At 35.9% G+C, this 22,880-nt stretch overlaps 1 protein-coding gene across 1 annotated transcript; it reads right to left on the bottom strand.

Moving 5' to 3' along the window:
• Window positions 1–252: 252 nt before the first annotated feature.
• Window positions 253–18,520, bottom strand: LOC136811891 (uncharacterized). Its single transcript, XM_067068514.1, has 4 exons — window positions 18,454–18,520; window positions 12,319–12,654; window positions 1,063–1,433; window positions 253–856 (listed from the first exon to the last, which is right to left on the bottom strand). Exons 1-4 carry the CDS (start codon window positions 18,518–18,520, stop codon window positions 434–436), a joined length of 1,197 nt encoding a protein of 398 aa, XP_066924615.1. The 3' UTR covers window positions 253–433.
• Window positions 18,521–22,880: the final 4,360 nt, after the last annotated feature.

The raw sequence follows: 22,880 nt of genomic DNA on the forward strand, positions 1-22,880 counted from the left end.
AGGCGCACAAACTTTGAGGACTGACTATGAGGAAAAATGTTTTTACGAACATTATTATTAACTTCCACGAAATGGCTGATCAAAATGAAAATTCTCACACGAAAAAAGGCTAAAAAGTGACAACTGTTTCTTGAATTCAATCAATGAGGCATGGAAATGATAAAATTACTAATCCTGATTTCGACGCTTGACAGATTTTCAAACTTTTAAAAGGACTTTTCACGAGCATAAACTACAAAGCATAAACGCGAATCGTCCATTTTCCAATGCACTTTCGCGGGAAAAGCCAAAATCCGCGAAAGTCGCAAGTTTTTGTACGCAAAAGCTTGTACACCTAAAGCACATCAAATCTGTATCAAATATATACAGTATAGAACATGTTTAAAAAATTTCTTTTTTCTCTTAAAATCATAAATGTTTTTCTTTTCTGTTTTCAAGATTGAAACCGACGTCTAAGAGTGTTTTTCATCGCCTCGTTGGCGGGATTTACAATGAGGAATTCGTATCTCAGGTTGTCGAACTGAAAATGTGGATTTCTAGCTTCAAGACATTCTTTACTGAGATGGTAATACTTGTTGCTCTTTGTTGGGAACCACTTTCTGACTTGCTTGTTATAGTAATAGTCGCTTTCTTCATGCCTAATACAAACCTGCGAATCTAGAGGGTGGTATCTATCATCAGGGCCATCAACTAAGTTCTCTCTGCATGCAGCACATTTCGAAATATTCCCGCGGATATCCCAGACCATAAATGGTGTTGACCTGGTCGGAATCAAATTGGGTTTTTTTGAGCCATCTTTCTTGATAACCATTTTTGACCCAGCTGTATTCACGATGGCATAAGGGGCTGCTGGCACCTTAATCAGAAAGAAAGATTCATTATGTAGTTGAAAAAGACAAACAGTAATACGGAACTAATTTTGGCGTTTCGGGAAAACGGGATTTCAGCAAAAAGTGGATGTCAACCGCGAAAATTAGTCAGGGCACCAGATAAAAGTACAATTGCTTTTACAAAACATGTACACACAAGAACCTTTCTTGATATATAAGCCTTTCACCTTACCTCTTCGTCAGGTTTAATTTCTTCAAGCATGTTGGCCAACGGGATACGTTCAGAAACTTCTGGTGGTTGCCAATGATTCCTTTTACGCTTCTTCTTGGCCTTTTTCTTGCCCGCAGAAGGACAGGCACCAGATGTAGCAGAGGGTGTAAGCCTTTTCTGTTTACTGACAACACAGTCCAAAAAGCTGTCGAAAATATCGTCCCCATTATCAAACGCTGAAGCCAAAGTGTGCTCACAAACATGATACGTCGTGTAAGTTTGGCACCGACAAGTAAAATTGGTTCCGATTTTGTCGACAGTGTACAGTTCCTTCGAATTCTCAGCGTACACAATACGGGATTCTTTGCCGGTGAAGCCTTCTCTCAATTTACCTAAAAAAATATTTTTAACGTTTCACAACTCATTCATGACAAGTACTAAGTCCGTTCTACTAAAAACTTATATTTTTTTAAATCTAAGAAGACATTTTTCTTTCTGCACTTGGCCAACCCTGAAAATTTTCTATTGGTCTTTAGGCTCCAGGCAAAGATTCAAAAAAATTTTGGTAGCCCTAAAAGCGTTTTACCCTCGACACCAAAAATTTGTTCCAGGAAATAAGAGTGAGTAATTAAAATATAAATTTTTTATATTTGTGGGCCAAATTAAACTCAAAAAGCACAGTCTAGAAGTACACAAGATAATTATAAGGCAATTAGGAATTCAATCAAGGAATTTGGCGACTGTTTTCATTGAAGTTACCTTGCAGCCTTTTAACTTTGGTTTTCAAGATATATGGAAATAAAATCCCTGCTAAAATGCAATATTTTTGCTTGAAATGTTGCAATTTAGCCAGTTTTAGCACAGATTTCAATTCCATAATGGCAGATATACCCAAATCTTAAACCCAAATGATTTTGATTTTCCTGGAGTATTTCCAGAAGACTATCACTGCAAAAAAGAATTTAGGTTCATGTCTATTGCCATTTTTAAGATTTTTCCAGTCAAAAATTGGAATTTTGATTGAAATATTGCATTTTAGCAAGAATTTCAATTCCAAAATGGTGGATATACCCAAATCCCAAGCCCAGATGACTTTGATTTTCCTGCAGGATTACCAGAATACTATCACTGCAAGAAAATTCAGGCCCATGCCTATTGTCATTTTAGAGATTTTTTCAGTCAAAATTTGGATTTTTGCCTGAAAAATGGCTCTTAGCAGGGATTTTATTTCCATAATGGCGGACATAGACGCATCCCAGACCCAAATGATTTTGATTTCCCTGGAGTATCTCCAGAGTACTATCATTGCAAAAAAAAATTTCAATTAGCATTTAAACTCAATTTGTAGAAGCTTGCCTTAAAAAATGCTTTTTTTTGATAAGTATGATTTTTTTTTGCTAAAAAGCAATTTTTGAAGACGCCATTATGATTTTTTGAAAAAAGTGAAAATATTGAAATTCATTTTGCTTAAAGACTTTATTGAAGACTTCCATCTCTAAAAATTTCAGAGGTGTGAATCAATTAGTTTAAAGTTTATGAACTTACAAAATTGGCCTTAAAAAGCATTTTCTACCCAAGATTGGCTTAAAACAGGTCGTTTAGGGCTCCAACGGGCACAAATTTCAATCCAATATGATTATTTTGTTGTTTCTTCATAAAATTTAGTACAGCAAGTGAAAAAAATAAGATTTCCAATAGTTTTGACATATTTACAAGCCTGAAAAGGCCAGAAAATGCCATTTTTTCCAATTTTTGCCTGTAGTGCGAATCAGTACCCCCAGGGGGGTTTGGCCAATTTTGGACTTCTGACCTTAAAAATTGCGCAGAATGCCTCACAATAGGTTAAATTTTCATAAAAAACACTACATCTTGAATTTGAGCAAGTTTTGGAAGAGATATGAAGAATAAAACTCAAAAGAGCTGATTTTTCGGTAAAAAAGCCCCCCAGGCAGTTTTTTGGGCTGGAATTCGTCAAAAATGCATAAAATTGAAAAAAAAAATTTTTAAATGTCTTCTATCATTATATGGAACAGAAAAAACACCAGGCGAAGAAGATCTGAAGATACCGACTTTTACCCCCTACCCCTACTAAAAAGTGTAGAAAGAAGTGTAATGAGGAGTCTGAATTTTACAAGACAATTTTAGCTAGGGATTTTTGTTTATTTAGATTTATTTCTCCTGAGCCCATTGATTGAGTCTTCCAGGTTCAGAAAATTAGAAGGTGCACAAAATAGGAATCAATCTCAGCATCTCAACAAACATCATTTTAGCATTTTCTTTTTTACTAACTGACCTTTTGTTTTGGGTCTTTTGGGTTGCAGATTCTTATAGACAATGAAGCACCATTACTCGATTGGGATACGTATCCCGATTGGGAAACAAAATTAATGTTTTCATGAAAGCGTATTTCCCCATTGGGAAACGCTTATCCATTGAAAGTGAAAGTGTATCCCTAACTGCTGTGTTGATAGAAGATAAGAAAGTGTTTTTTGACCCAAATTTTTTAGGGAAAACTTTTTTCCAAAAACCTGGTAACCCAAACTCAAGGGTGTACAGTTATGCATCTATTGTGCAAAATATCAAAAAATTTGAATGAACCAATCCCAAGAAAAGCCAATAGTTAGGTAATTGGCAATGTGCTAATAAAAAGAGATCGAATTCAGGCTATTTTCTTATAAAAACATGGTCTAGGAACCAAAATTTCATGCCTGATCACAGATATTCTTTTAACTTATGACTTCACGCAAAGAAAACAGCTATCTTGTCAAAAGATTGAATAATGTAGTGAAAGAACATTGATCTATGCTTATAAAATAATGATTTTTATAGCTTAACCCTATTCCTGTCAGGGGGTGGAATTCACCACGCTGGTGTTTTTTTGCCTATAGCTCAGCGAAAAATACTCTGAATGCCCTGAAATTTTCTTATTTTTAACAAAAACATATCAGAAACATTTTTGCAAAACTTTAAGATTTTGGATCTACCAGATCTGGTTTTATGACTTTTTCTGACAATATACCGTAAAATGTTATACAATTATTCAAATGATTTCAAATTTTGACAGGTTTTCGGTACTGTAATCATTAAATGTTTTTTTAAATTAAAAAAAAAATTTCTAAAATGATAAGTCACGATTAATGACAATTTTCTCAGATTTTACTCATCTTCAGCATTGATTTTATGAGTCAAATCAATTATGTGACAGATTGGCCAATTAGCTTTGAGAAAATCAAAAGATAATTTTTTTGACTGGTCAGCGGCAGGCAAAAATTTTGTGATGATGTCATCACTGGTATGATGACGTCATAATATCGAAATTTTTCCTGTGTTCTTTTCATGGTAAGGCTGGGTAATGAACATTCCCTGAAAGTTTTATGATCACAGGAAATCTAGATCAAAAGTTATTCAAGGGTGGTGGATTCCACCCCCTTCCTTGATGTTACTACACTCAAAAAAGCTTGACGTTAGTATGGTTCAGACCAGTTTTTAGCGCCGAAAGTTTTTCTGATTGAGCCATCTTGAAAACTTATGATGGTAGCCTCCTTTCATGCAAAAAATCAGAAAGAAATAATGATTCAACTTTTCACAAAGTCCAAAAAACCCCTTCAGCCTTTTTTTGTCTTAAAAAAGTCAGTCTCCTCACATTAGAGGGTTTATTGTAACGCACCTTTCTGCAAAAAAATAAAACCAGACGGTGTCAATCGACCAACTTCGAACAAAAATTGCAATCGAACCAATCAAATGTAATTGAACGCAATGGAACAATGGGCCATTCCAGAAAAAAAACATTACCCCTAACCCAATACTCCTACCACGGAGTTCCAGGCAAACTTTAAAGAGAAAATATCGGAATTCCATGAATTTTACTTAATTTTGCATTAAAGTATCGGAATTCCATGAATTTTACTTAATTTTGCATTAAAGTATTAGAATTCCATGATATTTTTTTAGGTTACAGTAACGGAATTCCACGGTTTTGATAGGTATTTTGTAAATTTGTTACGGAAATTCCGGAATTTCTTGAAAGACAAATTCCTAGCCAATCTGATACGTAACCACACCCAAACCACACCCATACCCAACCCTACCAGGTCGCCTGCAGGTCCTGACACTATTCCCGCATGCCGGATCCGAAAAATAGATACATGTCTTTCGCTTTTACGAAGAAGACTTCACCAACTGGAAGAGCCCAATACAAATTCAACTGAAGTTGAGAATCGGTCGATTCGATATCGATATCCAATCCATCTTCAGACTCCCCTTTCAAACAATCACAACTATAGATATCCTCAACAGCTCTCCCAGTGCAAGGCCCAAGGGGTTATTTTTAATTATGTTGTGGAAGGACAACATGTCCAGAACATTCAATTTTTTGGATGTCTAGTTTAGTAGTAGGGGTTTTTGCAGAGTGAATAAAAAGGTGAGATAAGAATAGAAGCAAAGACTTACCCTATCGTTTGGTAAAAAACGCAATATAGTTTCCATATCCATTTACATGCTGTTACATTTGCTCCCCCCCCCCTCGCCAGCTGATGACAACCAAGTCTGCAAGAAACTCTCTCACATGCGTGAGATCTTTGATTTTTTCATTTCCATAAAAATGGCCTCACTTACAAGATATAAAAGTAGAAAAAACTAAACAGATGAAATATGACCACGGGTTTTTCTCCAAAACGCCCCTAATAAACGCCCGCCGGGCGTAATTCGCTTTGCCATTTGGTGTTCCATTTGGTATACCATTTGGTGTGCCATTTTGGTATGCCATTTTGGGGCGCCAACTTATGTCGTAACCCCCCTAACTGGGATGATCGATATTCTTATAAAAAATGTTTCTTATAAAACATCGATATTTATAAGCAGTGTTTCTTATAAAACAGCAATATTCCTATAAAAATTGTTTCTTATAAGGAACCTCCGAATCCCCGACCGTTAATCGTAAGGACCGCGTTCATCTAAAAGGACTAGGAACGACAACAAAGTTGCGCGATTGTTTTTCTGAATAGGGCGCCGTATCAGTTTTTAACTTTCCAGCGCACAACAAGATTGTTGTAGAATTTTCCGCGGGAGGACTATTTTCCTCAGATATTTAATTTTCAAGCGCCTTCAGAGGTTTACCGTGCGCGTCAGAAAATTATGAACAGCTGTTATCAGGTTACTCTAGGGAGACCAGGCTGTAAACCAGAACATAAAATATAAAAAACTAGACTGTGAAATAGTTAACAGCCTGGATATCCAGGCTAATAATGGAGTAGTACATTTTGAGATTTATTCGCTTTGCGAAAACAGAACGCTCGTTCCGCAAGCCCTTTTATGTTGATAGTCCCTTTTCATGTTTCATCTTTATTTTATTCACTATTTTCAACACTTGCTCTCCTTGAGGTCAGATCTCTGATCGTCACCATATATGTCTATAAGGAATTAGCATCGGAGTTATTCATTTTCTGCTTTCCTTTTCCCAGTGCGGTCGTCCCATCGTGGCTAGACAGGAGACCCGTCGTGTGTTTTTTTATAATTTGATGTACACAAGACGGGTTCGAGCTGTGAGTCCAATATTGGACTCACATTTTTTACAGTGGGAAATTCGAATTTAGCGCTGTCCTCACTTACTAAAATAAGAACCAAATTTCGAAAGTTGCGCTTTCTCTAAGAAAGTGTGACCAGTAAAAGAATAACAAAATTTGATTGGCTTTTTTTTCAACCGTTATTAGGATCTGCGAAATTCAAACTCTCAGCCCATGCTATACATTTCGCCATTAGTTTATCAAAGAAGAAATCATAGCATGGATTCCCAGGCTACATCGCGGCACGCCGAACCGGGTTCTTGTCCAACTTCTGATTCTGTATTTGACAGTTTTTTGTGTTTTTTTTTCAATTTTATTTCATAAAATAGAATTAGATCGAATACTGAATTCTCCCAACCTTAACGACGAGGTTAAAAATGGTAACCAAAGTTGTTACAACCTCTTTCAACTTTTGTAAGCGAAGAAAGGTGGTCGAGTAGATTTTGTATAAGTCAATTAAATCTCTCTCGACCCTATAATGGCTGGAGAATTCTCAGAAATGGAAGATGGAGAGATCTCTGATGGTTCTTCATCATCTCACTCCAGCCCATATTCCAGCGTTTCTTCAGGCAAAGAAATTCCCAAAAGAAGAAAACGACAGTATGAAATAGAAGATACTGCTTCTGCTGCTGATGAGAACTCCAGAATAGATGAGGAGTCTGAAATAGATTATATCTCAATCAACTGGGATCCCTATTCGACAGGTTTGACTTGGATCCTAACACATGCTTCAATATTTTCAATGATAAGATGAAGGTACTTGTAGATCGACACGTTCCCACAGTCAGACTTACCAAGAGAGAGGTTGAATCTAAACTTAAGCCTTGGATTACACCTGGCATAGTTTAATCAATGTCAAAGAGGGACTTTTTTCAGAGGAAATCTCTCAAATAAAGAAATCAAGTACCTGCATCCTCGTCCAGACGACTTGTAGCTTTCTAGTTTTTTATTACACATTTTTTTTTTCCTTTCTCTTTTTTTCTCTCTACTCTTTTTATTCTTAAAACCTGTCTTTTAAATGCCTAGGAAGCCCAAAATATATAATCAAAAACGTAATATCAAGAACCCCTGTGGTATCTGCTCTAACCCTGTTGCCAAAACTCATAAAGCAGTCTGGTGTGATATATGCAATCTCTGGATACATATAAAATGCAACAACATATCTCCAGGTAATTATGAACAACTACAGTTTGACGAGAACCAGTGGTTCTGTCAGAAATGCTTCAACCAAACGGTACCCTTTGGTAACATTACACATGAAGACTTGAAACTTACTCTTCAAGGTAAGAATTGTGATTTTTTTATGGACCCTGATAATGACATTAATGTGCAATTCTATAGAGATATAGAGGAGGCTCTTGAACAGGATGATACATCAAATCTAGATTGCCCTTACTTAGCTATAAGTATAAGTGAAGTAAATGATAGACACAACAAACTTAAAGCTAGTATTTCTGTACTCCATCTTTATAACATTGCCTCTCTAAAACTTCACTTTGGAGAACTTACATTCATGCTTGAAAACTGTTCTACCAATTTTAACTTTATGGGTATTACTGAGACTGGTTTCAAAGACAAAATTAAAGCTAAGGGCTCCTCCATCTTAAATAATTATGAACACTTTGACTGTTGCACTACTTCAAACCGTGGGGGTGCCAGACTCTATATCTCTAAAGGATTCCACTCAACTCCAAGAGATGATTTAACCTTATACAAAAATAATGAAATTGAGTCAGTTATCAGAGAGGTTGTGTATGAGAATGATAAAAATTTCATTGCTGCGTGCATTTATAAACACCCAAATGCTGACTCAGAAAATTTCATTTCTCTTTACGCGGATCTGCTTGACAAAATCGCTTCTGAGCATAAAAAAGCAATTATTATGGGTGATTTCAACTATGACCTTTTAATGACTGAATCTAAACAGGCTGCTGATGATTTTCTTAGCTCAAACTTAACACATTTTTTTATTCCAACTATCACCAGGCCTACTAGAGTAACTCCAACCTCAGAAACCCTGATTGATAACATATTCACAAATTTTATCACTGCAAAACCTCAGGCCTGTAATCTCATATGCAGCATCTCTGATCATCTTCCTCAGTTACTCAACCTAGATTTAAAACCGTCAAAACCATCTCAAGTTAAATCAAGTAAAAGATACCCTAGAAACTTTGTAACAGATGATTTTCTCATGGACTTTCTTTCTATAGACTGGTCTGCCACCCTACAATAAAAATCTCCCTCTGAAAAACTCTCACAAATTAATTCAACAATAGATACTCATGCTCCAATAAAAACTACCTGGAAAAGGACCCAAATATCAAAAAATCCTTGGATAACTAAAGGACTTCTCAAATCTATTTCCACCAAAAACAACTTATATAAGAAATTTATGAAGGCCAAAGATTCTCATCTGAAAAAAAAAAAAAATGACAACTTAAAAAAACACAGAAATCTGCTTTCCAAACTCTCGAGATTAAGCAAAAACTCCTACTATAAAACCTTCTTTTCTGAGAATAGACATGACTTGAAACAAAAATGGATTGCAGTAAATGAAATAATTGGTATTAAATCAAACACTGACCTTTCCCCTAAACTAATTTTCCATAACAGACTTCAAATTACGAATGATAAATAGATGGGTGAAGTATTTAATGACTTCTATGGCTCAATAGCAGAAAAAAACAAAACAGCAAATTCCTAGGACAAACAAAAACTTTACTGACTTTCTTAATGACCAGGCTCTTAACTACATCTACTTCAACAAAATTACGCCTACTGCGGTCTTAAAACTTATTAATGAGCTTGACATCAGTAAAGCTTCAGGTCCTGCTAGTATACCAACCTCTTTTCTAAAACTAATCGCTCCAACAGCAAGCACTGTCATAGCTCACATTTTCAACAGCTGTGTTAGCGATGGCATCTATCCAGAATGTTTGAAAAAGGCAACGGTCAAACCGTTGCACAAGAAAGACTCTAAACTTGAAGTAGGAAACTACAGACCAATCTCTTTACTGTCTAACATTAACAAAATTTTTGAAAAGCTTATACATCACAGACTAGTTCGCTTCTTTGATCATAATAATACCCTTGCTGACAAACAATTTGGTTTCAGGAAAGGTCACAGCACAAACCATGCTGTGATTGCTGTAACAGAACGTGTGAGAAATACCTTAGACACTGGACAGTTTGCTGCTGGAGTTTTTATCGATCTTAAAAAAGCCTTTGACACTGTAGATCATGAAATTCTTCTCCATAAACTAGAACACTATGGTATTAGAGGTCCTAGACTTACTGTGCTCAAATCATACCTTGTTAACAGATCTCAATGCGTTGAGATAAGAAATTCTCATTCCAAATTCATACCAATAAGACCATTCACTTTGCAGATGACACAAGTCTTATTTGCTGTGATAGTTCAAGTTTGAACCTATTTAACAAAAACTTGACTCGTTTTTTAAAAATTGGCCACAGTTTTGTCATTACAGAATTTAACCATCTGTACATAGGTCCCTGGGCTTTATCAGGAAAAGATGTTGAAAGTAAAAGTTGCGCATATGATCTTACAGAAGTCGCATTTCTCTACTTTTTTTCTTTGTATTGCTCTTTATGTCTTACATTTCGGTCCGGACCATGATGACAATCCATCAGAATGAATGGCATCATGAATGGCATCCCCGTGTCTTCGATTCCGTCACATTCCCAATATACCTTGTGTTTTTTGAAGTGTAGGTCTCTAAAATCAATAGTAGATGGACTTTTTACAATTTGTAAAAAATTGTTGGTTATCAAAAGTCAAAATTGGTTGAAGTTAAAATCAGATAAAAAGACACGTCTGAAAAATAATGTTTTTACTGACACGCAACAACCTTTTTATACAGTAGAACAAAATTTCATAGATTTATTACTCGCAAAATTTTTACTGAACATATTTCACCTGTATTCCCGAAATCCTGTCGTTCTTAATTCGTACTCTGTTAATCGAGTTGCTGCTTCCTGTACATCGGCGCATAATGAGTGTAATTTTCCACTTCTTTGGTCTATGAAAATAAATTTTTTTAGTCTCATCACAAATGTTTAATTTTGCCAGGATCCCATCAAGATTTACTCAAAATTATTCATCAACTAATGAATTTGATTTGTTAAAACATCGATTATTCCATCGCAGTAATAATAAAGGCAAAATATACATTTTTTTAAGCATATGTTTTTTGGGAAACACGATAAGTTATGCTTAGAGATATTTTAGACTCAGGCTCAAATTATGTTTATCATATGCTTATTAATTTCCAAAAATATCAGTCTCCAATTTTTCCAAATTCTGTCGTTGCTATACACGAGGATAGGGAAATAAGTAATGACACAAAGATTTTTCAGGATTATTAAATTGCACTACAACGACTTCCTTTCAGACACAAAAAAAAACAATAATTTTATTTACAATGACTATTCTATTATTAGAAGAAATTATTCTTCCACTTACACACCTCAAAGGCAAGCTCAGTTATATGCTTGTAACATACTTATTTTAAGGTCTCGATATGCTTATAAAAAACATGTAGCTGAAACTGTAGCTGGGGAACAGATCTTTAAAAAAAGGGTGCTTTCGGATTTATTAGATGGCTTAGGAGAATCAGTGACTTTATTTACCTCCACACAAATGAAGAGGTGAACTTTCCTATAACGATGTATTTGGTATGGTATTCCTTTGTTATCTCTGCTCCTCTATTTGGATACACGACAAAATAATAATAATAATCATAATAATGATAAACAATTGGTTAAAAGGTTCATGGATTGTATGAAAAACATGCATATCATCCGGGTTAAAATTTACACGCTTACCTGGTGTTGGTTGCTTATTCTTTTCCTCACTATTAATTTTAATTTCATCTTCAACTCCTTCTTTTTGAATAATTTATGTTTCACTGCTTTTTTCGTCCTGGTAGTCTTCGCCATCGTTTTCTCCATCAACACTTTCGTCTGATTCAGAAATATAACATTCATCATCATCTCCAAAAAAATTTTCATCATCTAGGTCTAATTCCATCTTGCTTCACTGGGGGAATTTTATTTTGGTACCTTAAGGGAAGAACTTTTCGCGAGAAGAAATTTTCGCGGAATTTAATTTCGCGAATCAGAGTTTGAAAATGGCAAATTTCGCGGAATTTAATTTCGCGAATGAGCCGATTTTAAAAGTTTCACGGAATTTAATTTCGCGATTGAGAAGAATTTATCAACTTAGATTAACTTTGAAGCATCACGGAGGTGTTTATATTTGATAAAAAATACACGTTATAATGCTTAAAAATCAATCGCGTCCATCTTTTTTGGTAATACCTGGTCAAAAACAACAAAATAAAAGAAGAAGAAAAAAAACCAAATTTCGCGGAATTTAATTTCGCGATTTAACAATTTTGGTGTGTTTTGCGGAATTTAATTTCGCGAATTACACCCAAATTCGCGAAATTAAATTCCGCGAAAATTTCTTCTGCGAAAATTTCTTCCCTTAAGGTACCATGTTGATTATTTCTCACGCGCTTTCAATTTTTTTTCGCGCGAAAAACTTTTACGGCAGCCGGGAGTATTTTTGAAAAGTACCGAACCGAAATGACGTCACACGATTTACTTCCGCGCGATTGTATTTTTGAGTATAATATCGTTTGCCAGTTTAGTTTTGTAGATTTGGAATTTCCGAAGAGAAGTTTCATACCCTCCTCTTTGGTCTTGACCACCATATTGAACAAATAGAGTGTCATTTTGGTGTCAAGATCTGTGAGACGTCTTTCGAGGTGAGGGATATTAGTATTACGTTTTGTGATGTCTGCGTCACTTAGCTTTGGAAGTTTGTCTGAGAGTTCATTCTCCAGTGATGATTTGAGGGAGGTTATGCTTGAGCTGATGTCTTTGATCAAACGAGTCTCTTGATTCGTTTCCTTTTCTCTTTTTGCTTTTATCGTCTTGATGATTTTAGCTAGTAGAAGTTTGGCACCTTGCTTCACTTGAAGAAAATCATTTCGAAATTCTTCTTCGATCGGGGACAACTCTTCTAGACGAATGAAGAAATCTCGATGGGTGCTCCTTAGTTTCTCTAGTTTCTCTAATCTTTATCCAGGGATTTGATACTTGCTGATGGATCAACTTGATGCTCGTCTATGAAGTCTGCAAGCTCAGCGTGAACGATCTTGTAATCGATAGCTATAACGATGCAATTTCAGCAGGCATTGCGGGTGGGGTAGCTACTTCTGATGTAGGAGGCTGTTCTTTCACGATTTTACGAAAGGTCTTGTAATTGATTTGGTCTTTTTTGGTCTTTAAACGATCAAATTTGATTGAAATGTACTTAAGAAAAATTGAGTTGACAAAGCCTTGATATAAAAAAATAAAGTATAAAAAATATTAGCTCACCAGCCTGCCAAATGTGAAGTGATGTGTACAAAATAATTCCAAATGTTCGATGTTCAAAAGTTGAAAATGAATGTAGATAAATTGATTTTAAATTGTTCGATAATTTCAAAGTTCTCTTGAAAACATGTTTGATCTCTTCATACCATACTTACGCCTTATGATATGTGATTGAATGAGAGTGCAACAGCTCAACCCTGTATGTAGCTCAGAATAAGCTTAACTAAGGCTCCAGTAAAGCCCTGTAAAAAGCTGAAAACTGAGATCTCATATGCGAGGTCTCGAATATTCACGGGAGACATTAATTGATAAATATAAGAAAAATTTATTATGACCTATGCGTATAATAATTTTTTTAAATTGCTTTTCTTATAAATAAAATGATATCTTTTGCACGTTTGTGCTACAGGAATCTCTTTTGCCTCGATTTTCAATAGGGTTATCTCCTTGAACTTAGAATCCTTGTTCGCGGGTGGAAGTTTAAACGAGGTTTGTGCAACGTAAGAAACCTGTACCAGCTTCAAAAAATTGCGACGAGTCAACTTGTAAATTTGCGACGACTCGACTTGATATGCGATTAGTAAACTTGGTTTGGTATTTGCGACAACTCGACTGGAAGAAGTGTCGAATTATGGCAGCGATTTAACTTCCTTTTTTAGTGGTAATGTGTATACATTTTTGGAAGCATATTTGGATGTAGAATACCGTCATTATTTGGATGTAGAATACATCATTATTTATGACGTCATAATTTTTAAAAGTTGAATATCTCAAGAACTAATACTCGAAACTTTATGAAATTTAGACCAATGATAGAACTCATCAAGAGGAGGAGAACTGTTGTTTAAAAATTTGAAAATTTGCTGATGTCAGCATTTTATGGCAAAAATTCGAATTCTTGCAATTTCTGCTGACGTCATTAATTTTGGGAAATACTTTCAAAAACTTTTCAAACATCTCAATGTACTTTATCACTGGTCCAAATTTCATAAAGTTTTGATTTATATTTCTCGAGATATTTAACTTTTTGTATTTATGACGTCCTCAATCATGACGTCATATTCAGGTTTTCTTAAGATATCTCCAATTATGCTGAGAATGGTTTGACGGTTAAAGATGGCGGAAGGTCACGCTGCAAAATCAGAATCCGGTAAACAGAAACCTACGAAGGTAGGCTTCTGCTCATCCTCTAGCGAAAAAAGTTTCTTATAGAGGCTGCTTAATACTCGGTAGATCCTCTTTCCCAGATTATGCCGCTTTTCGCCGAAATTCGGCGATTAACCTTTTTTTGCTGGCGAGGTGTTTAAAACCTTATGTTTTAATTTATTATAATTTATGTGAAAAGAGACGCTCTCAGATATGATCTAACTTTTGGAATCAGAAAATAAAAAAACATGGCCGCTTTAGCGAGATGTGAAGAAAATGCATAAAGAAGATTTCTTTCCAGTTTGGTATTAATGAACTCAAGGAAGCACAGCTGAACATATTGAGAGAATTTAGGAATGTAAACACATATTTTTCTGTGCACCAACAGGTGAGAGTTTTTTGTTCTTGATGGTCATTTGATATATGGTACAACATACAAACATATCCAATATAAATATATATCATATTTTTAAGTATCAAGTTGGGCTATTCCAATTCCTATTCTAAAAAACTTGAAACAAGCTGCACATTATACAGCAGTACAGTATACTGGTATGATGGAACTTTTTTACAAAAAAAGAAGAAGAAGAGTTGGAGACTGTTAATTTGTTCCTCCAAAAACTTGTTACATTCCCAGTACTTATAGTCTTTATACAAAAATTTCCACATTAAAATTGTTGTGATTTTAAAAGGTTGCAGAAAAACTCTGAGATCTGAAGATTTGGTTCAAAACTGTCAGACTGTGAGCCTCACAAGAAGCTTAAAAATGAAAATATGGAAATATGGAAGATTTCTATTGCCAAAAACTGATAGTTTGATATCTCTGATAATACAGTAATCCATTCGGTTGGCAAACGATATCATACTCCAGGATGCATCGTCTCTTATGTTCCCCCTATTTTCTACTTTCTGATTTTCTGTCTTTCTCAAGTGTTTCTAACTGTTTTCTAAGTATTTTTCTGAAATTTGCCTGTACCGGTGAAACAGGGCTCTCACCCCGGCTCGAACCACCAAATGCAAGCAACTATGGTTTGCAATCCCAATGCTTAACCGCTTGTGCCAATGAGACACGACAGAAATCTGTCATTCACAAATACTTATAGCGTGTAATTTACAGACCATAATTAAGAAAGCTCCCAACCCTACTTATGCCCCTTCAAGGATCCCTACGAGATCCTAAGTTAAATCTTAGGGTACAAATGCCCCTAAGAAGGCCTTCGGCCTTATATTGTGACTCTCGAGCTCCAACCCTAACCCTAACTGATAATAACCAAACCCCCGTCTAGGTCCGCGGATTGGAAAATTTCACTTGCATCCTGTATGATTTTGTTTGCCAACCAATCCATTCTTGGTTTTTTTCTTGCAACTATGTTGCTTGACCAAATCCACGTGTATTTCTTTTGAAATCATGAAAAAGTACCAGAGTTTGTTTGGCAATTGTTTGCATCAATTTATCTAAAAATTATCAAGACAAGGTGAAGCGTGATGCTACAGATCAAATCTGAGTTTAGACTGGACTCACCAACCTTTATGATAGACGTTAGGTGATCAAGATGGTCCATTGAATAACTAATCACTACAGCATAAATAACAACTGTTGCCTTAAGATGAAACAATTTATCCTGTTTTGACTGAGGACAACTTGTGAATATATGCGGAAGTAATTTCCCTTATTCAATAGAATAAAGGTCTATCATAAGGGTACAGTCTGTTTACTGAAAATCTATTTTGATCCAAAAGGCGCATCAACGTGTAAGTGTATTTTACAAAAAGGCTTACAAATTTTGTGTCTTGACACTTAATTGTGCTGTTAATTCTAGTGACTAATTTTCAAAATATTCTTTATACGAGGTTTAATCTTTTTTCACTTCATCCTATATTATATTACAAAAGGATATGATGTTGGTAATTGGGCATATAAATTCTTTCTGGTGCTATAAAGGGTCTTTTGGATAGAATCAGGCAGGTTATTTTGGAATATTTTTGAGTCAAATTATTTCTACAGTAGGAGAGAACTTAGCGAATCAAGCACATGCATATGTCAACAAGCTCTTTTCTGATCTATGAGTTATCTAAAGATTTTCACTGTTTTCATTTAGAAAAATCTCTATACTTCTCCAATTCTCAGAATTCTAGGAAATTATAACACACTATAAACTAAAAGATCCCATATATTATGGATAAATAAATCACTCTGATCAAGAACAAGTTTAATAGCAATATTTTTCGCAGGAACTAATTTTTGCGTTCTTGCGTGTCTACTCTTGTGTTCAATTGTAGGAGTGGGTGGAATAAGCAGGGGAGTTGGTACTTTGCGAGAAAATCCATAAAATGGGGAGGTTAATATTAAGTGATTTTGGGGTGATTTTCCCAAAACCCCTAGGAGAATGAAGGTTTTGGCTTGGGATTTTTTCAGGAAAATTTCATAAAATTGAGGGGAAAATTGGTTTTTATAAAATGATTTTGGGGGGATTTTTTTCCCGAAAAATTGCAAAGTGACCCCCTTTACAATTAAGCACAAAAGAGTACTGTGAAGATTAGTTCCACGGAATGCAATCTTTATACTAAAAATCCTCAAAAGCCTCAGGAATATGAAAGAGTTTGATCAAAAAATGGGTGGCAACTTTGAAAATCATTTCCGCAAAATGTGCCAAGTAAAACCTCAAAGTTTTTTTGTGTAACAATTTTCCGAAATTGAGGTATCAAAATTTGAAATTATTAAAAATGGGTTATGACTAGAAGGATCCCACATGCCAAATATTACAAACCATCTGATTATCCCTTTAGTAGTACACTTATTATGGAAAAGATTCTTCCAAATAGGCTAGAATTTTGTCTGCAAAGTAGTTATTTTTTCTGACAAAGAGTTATTGCTTTTTTTTTTAAATGCTTACATACGCTTGTTATGCTTTTATCAAAGAATTATTGCAATACAGACTGTATCTTTATAAAGTTGATTATAAAGACTGGTGCGTCCAGCCAAACACAGATTCGATCTGTAGCTCTCACTGCACCATATTAAAATTATCCCCACCACATCTTGTTAGCTTTTTGAATTATATAATATTAGTCTGTTAGTGAAACGGAGACTCGGTCAGAATTCTGTTGTTTGGACCCCAGGTTTATTTCACCCCCTATATATATACCGTGAGATCGGGTAACTTGCATCAGTGGACCCTAATAGGCATAGCCCTCAAATGAATGACCTGGCTGGTCATTAAAATACAAAGTTAAATCAAAACTAAAATGGTAGAAATGCGAGCGGAGTTGCATAGTTTTTTTTGTTTTGAAATTTTGCTGCTTTGATTAGTCAGTCATTTGATGGCTATGCAAGTTTCCCCCCACTGATGCAAGTTACCAGACTTCACGGTACCCATCCCCCTTTCTATGATGGAATTTTACGTCCCCCCCTTTCTTACAGAACATCTGTTTTTAAAGAAACTTGCTCTATACACCACCAAAATTATTTAAAAAGTACAAAGCAGTGTGACTCAAATCCTTCAGCTCCTTGGTTAGAAAAAGCTATACCTGTTTACTTTTTTCTTGCCAGATTCAACAAGCCATCAACCCAGATCAAGCAACAAAATTAATACTGACCTCAAAAAATTCACTTGACCTTTCCATTAGAAACTTCTAAATTATCTGCCATTATGTAACCTGATCGTGGTTGTTTTCTGCCCACCACGCAGAAGCTCTAAAGGGATGGGTGAAAACATACAATCTGACGAATATGCAATCTTGAAATCGTAAGCACTGTGTTCGTTTAAAAGGACCCGAGGGAGGACTATTTTCCTCAGATGTAGTGCCTTCAGAGGTTTACCATGCACGTAAGAAAATTATGAACAGCTGTTATCAGGTTACCATTATGAAGATGTTCCAAAATTAACCAATCAAATAACCAAAATTATAGCACAAGTCTATACAAATTACAATTTGGCTCTTCGCTGCAGCCGCCATGTTGTTGTTCCTTCTCGTAGGCCACGCATCTTCATCAAAAGAAAATCATACTTTTATCTTGCACGTCTCGAGAAAATAGAAAAGTGACGTCATTTGCATAACTAACAATTTGAGAGAGTTCCTTCTTATTTCAAATTCCTTGCATACATTACCTTTAAGATGTTATGGAATCTTTTCTAATAGGCTCTTTTCAAAATCATAATTCTTTTCCCTGCAGCATCGTTGACACAGGTTTAGCTTGTTTAAGGAGCTTGCTACCAGGTGAAAATATTTGTTTTGATTAATAATATTGATCGTTTTTCATTGAGAATGGTTCTTGTCAATGTTGGTTCTTTAATACTTTTGAAAGGGTAACATTTATCTTCACAATGTGCCCCACAATTTTTACTTCCACTCTCATCCGCCATTTTGCATATTTTTTCAAAAGTGAAAGTTCATACACATCACATCCATCTCCGTTCCCCATGCAAACTCGATAATTCGAGTGAACTCGCCAAAAAAGGTAAAATCGGCCACCATAAGAGCCACCATAGCGGGAAGGCAAGCCGTACACTATTAAGCAAACCTATATAGGAGATATATCTATAGAGGTTTGCGAATCAAACTACTACGAAGGAGGTGTTACTTCTTGACTAACGGAAAGAAGATCTATTCAAAAGTATCGTGCTTCATCCAAGTCAACGCCGTATCAAAAGTAATTTGCTATACTTCTTTGCATACAAGAAATTTTCCGTCAAGAAGGTCAAGGTGCTAGACAGGGTCGAAAAATCCCGAAGAAAAGACTACTGCAGTCAAGGTAGCCGGAGCGTGAGGGCGAACAAGTACCTCGAAGAAAAGACGCCTGTAGTCAAGGGTGCAGAAGATCAGTTGAAATAGACTGATTGGCTCGAATATATAGCCAGAAGAAAATTCCTCTGCAGTCAGGAGGTAGACGCGCCTCGCCGAACGAGTGAAGAGTCTAGGTTGCACCTTATTGACCTTTTAAAAGCCCCCACTGCCAGCGAGATCATGGCAGATGGATGCGCAAAAGACGAGTTAAGAATTTCCAACTCTCCTGAAGAAGAAAAATTGAACTTTACACACAATCGAGTACCAATGTTCACCTTCAACACGATCAGGAAGGGGGAATCATTTCTTCATTTAAAACCATACAAGCAGCAGATAAGGGGAACTCTAACAAACGAGCTGAAGATCGCTATTCCTGATTCGCAATCTGCACAAGAAAAGGGTTTTCAAAGTCAATATTGCTCAAGGAGCTTTTCTACTAAAACTGGTCGAACAAATAATGAAAATGCCCACGCACGAAAAAATCGAGAAGAATCTCCTGCAGTGGTGCCAACCGCAGAGGTTACGTCAATTAATGTTGAACGAAACCTGACGTCACATACTCCAATCGAACAAGAAGAAGTTCCTGTCTGGGGCAAGCAGCCAAAACAAGATCTCTGTCAAATTGATAATTCGATGTACGAAGAAATCGTGTACTTTCGTAAAAATCTATTCCTTGTACCATCTGGAAAAGCGGGGAAAGGCTACATAGAAGAAATGACGAGACTGATCAACTTCTGACAATCAATCTGATGATTTCTCAGCATCATCAATGAAACTCCTGATGTGTATGCCATCAATGCTCTTCCAAAAGACTCACGCCCGATCCAAAGCTAGAGAACACTCAGAAACGCTAGCTAGGAGATTGAACGTCTGGAAAGACAGAAACGTCTTCCCCGAGTTGATGCTTTAAAGACTAAGGACAAAAACATGCCAATCACACTCTTCACGAAGCACATTTTAAAGGGCAACATCTCCGCGGCAATTAGAACTCTTGAAGACACAGCTTCGAGTGGTGTCCTGCAACCAACTGGGGATGTAATAAACACTCTTAAATCACTTCATCCAAATGCAAACGAACACACTGACGATCGTATCATCTCCAAGAAAGAAGTAGTTCAAGTCGACCCAATTATCTTTGAGTCAATTGATGGGACGATGATTCGAGAGGCAGCCATTAAGACGAAGGGTGCTGCTGGACCATCAGGACAAGATGCTGACCAATGGAGACGTATCCTTGCCTCCAATAACTATGGCAAATACAGCTCTGATTAGAGGGAAGCTATGGCACGCATGCTGAAAATCTTATGCCGACAAGAAGTTGATGTTAAAAGAAGATCAATTGAAGCTGTACTTGCTTGCAGATTGATACCTCTAGACAAAAACCCAGGGGTACGTCCAATTGGAATTGTAGAAGTAATGAGACGTATCTTCGACAAAGTTCTGATCAACACCATCAAGCCAGATATCCTTAAAGCAACTGGTAGTGTTCAAGTGTGCGCTGGACAGCAGGCTGGCTGTGAAGTGGCAGTTCACGCAATCAACCAACTCTTCCAAGAAGATGAGACCGACGGAGTGATACTAGCGAATGCTTTCAACAGCTCAAGCTAAAGGTGCATCCAATTGGTTGACCACTGTACCCCTGAAATCTGAAAATTTAAACTTATCAAAAAGAGAGTTCTTCGACGCAATTGCCGTCCGATACAGATGGAACATGAAGCACTTACCATCGACATGTGCGTGTGGCAAGTCATTTTCTGTCGATCATGCACTTTCCTGCCCTGAAGGAGGGTTCGTCTACCAGCGGCACAACACTTTGAGGGATACAATTGCTCAAATGTTGAATCAAGTGACACATGATGTCGCCATCGAACCAATGTTGGAGCCGATCACTGGCGAACGTTTAAACAAAGGTGCGATCATGACTGACAACGCGAGAGCTGATATCAGTGCTGGAGGCTTTTGGGTTCGTGGACAACGAGCATTTTTTGATGTAAAGGTATTCAACGCCTATGCTCTGAGATACACAGCCCAAAGTCTCAAAAGCGCTTTTGCGTCAAAAGAACGGGAAAAGAAGAGAAACTACAACGAACGAATTATCAAAGTTGATCATGGATCATTCACTCCATTAATATTTTCCATGAATGGTGGAATTGGCGTAGAAGCTGAGCACTTCCTTGGAGCGTTAGCAAATCTACTAGCGGATAAGACTGATGCTCACACGTCTCGAACAAAAAATTGGATTCGAACAAAAATCAGTCGTACGAGATCAGTCGTAACATGTATTTGCGGTACACGAACACTAAAACTAAACCTTAGGTTTGATGAAATCGATTTGTTAAATAACAATATTTTGAAAGCTTAGCTTTTCATAGATTTTAGTACTTAATTTTTTCACCATTTTTCCATTGCTTTTGCTTATGCTTTTGAGTTTGGCATGACCCGCTAGGTTGTGCTATTTCGACAGTATTGCAATTCAGTTTTCAGTTTTGTTTGTGTCGTGATTTCAATTTTTTATTTAACTTTGAATTCTATTTCCTAGCTCTACGTATTTTAAGCAATTTATATATTGTAACGTTTTAATTTAATACTTAATTATTATTAATAACAAAATCCAAAAAATAAAAAATTATAATGAGAAAGAATTTAAGTTACGCCGAATACGGTAATCTACATCCAAATACGCTTCCAAAAATGTATAGTTTGTTATGGTTTAGGGACTGGAACTGGGGCGGAAAAATTAATGCAATTCTGGGACATGCATTAAGTTACCCGAGTATTGGTCTACTCCTTTAGAGCTTTAGCGTGGGCGGCCGCCAATCCGCCATCGAAATCTCAGATAAAGCTTTAACCCTGGCCTTTAGGGGTGGTTCAAAACTAGGGGTGCTTTTTCTGTACGACCCTTTAACTTTTGATCTAGTGGGTCTTTTTGGATGAAATTTGGCACATAAGATCCTTGTCATATAAGGTAACTTTGACAAAAGCTTTTTTTGATGACGTCACTCATCATGCTCAAATAAAGTGAGCAAAAAAATTTCCTTTGTTCTTATGAATAACTGTTGTATTCTAACAAAAGCTAAAATGCTTATTTTATCCTAAATTTTCAATAAATTACGGTTTAAACGATATATTTGACATAAAAAATAATTTTGTATTGGAAATGTGTCAATTTTTGTGACACCTTACTGTCAGAAATGTCATCATGCTCAGGTGTGAAAATTTTTAGGTGTCAATTTTAATTTTATTTTGAAGCTAAATAAAATTTACAGAAAATTTTATGCCAAAAGCTCTATTATTTCTGGAGCTATTAACATTAGTTTGACCCCGAACAAAAAAGGCCCCCTCTATATGAATAGGGTTAAAGGTTTTCTACGGGAATAAAAGGAGCTTATTTTAAGCAGTGTCTTCATGCTGAGTCAGATAAATTAAAGCTACTTTTTTACGCAACGATATCCTTCAAACAAGTGAAAGATCGAAAGTTGTTTCGAGATGTGACCTCGCATTCTATGCTTTTGTAAACAAAAAATTAGCAAAATTGATATCGAGCGAATTTACAATCGAATGTTTAGATTATAAGATAGAAAACGTTCTATTTATTATAAACATAAAAACATTCGAAAGGGCAGTAAAAGTCCCTTTGTTTGATAAATGTTTTTTTATTCAATGTATTTTCAATTTTTTTCAAAACCTTTTTCTAATCTTGTCGCACTTGTTTTTACTACATCAGCATCATCTTTTGAAAAAATGAAAATACATTTTACTATGCTCGATTAAGGGACTTTTACTGATACTCTTTCGAATGTTTTTATGTTTATAATAAATAGAACGTTTTGGTCACATCTCGAAGCAGCTTCATAGGTTAACAATCACAAATTTTGAATCCAAAGATGCAAAGAATTTTCAAGGAGTTATATAAAGGAAATGTGAAAATTTACTTATGGA

The sequence above is a fragment of the Clytia hemisphaerica genome, unplaced genomic scaffold, assembly GCF_902728285.1.
Source record: "Clytia hemisphaerica strain Z4C2 unplaced genomic scaffold, Clytia hemisphaerica genome assembly, whole genome shotgun sequence".
Classification (NCBI taxonomy): Eukaryota; Metazoa; Cnidaria; class Hydrozoa; order Leptothecata; family Clytiidae; genus Clytia; species Clytia hemisphaerica.

What these genes read in the sequence shown, in the direction of transcription:
- LOC136811891 (XM_067068514.1), bottom strand. Translation starts at nt 18,520, where the DNA reads ATGGCGGATGAGAGTGGAAGTAAAAATTGTGGGGCACATTGTGAAGAT. An exon ending in TAAATGTTACCCTTTCAAAA is followed by an intron (nt 12,655 to 18,453) that starts GTATTAAAGAAC and finishes TCATTCGTCTAG; the next exon opens with AAGAGTTGTCCCCGATCGAA. An exon ending in GGTCAAGACCAAAGAGGAGG is followed by an intron (nt 1,434 to 12,318) that starts GTATGAAACTTC and finishes ATATTTTTTTAG; the next exon opens with GTAAATTGAGAGAAGGCTTC.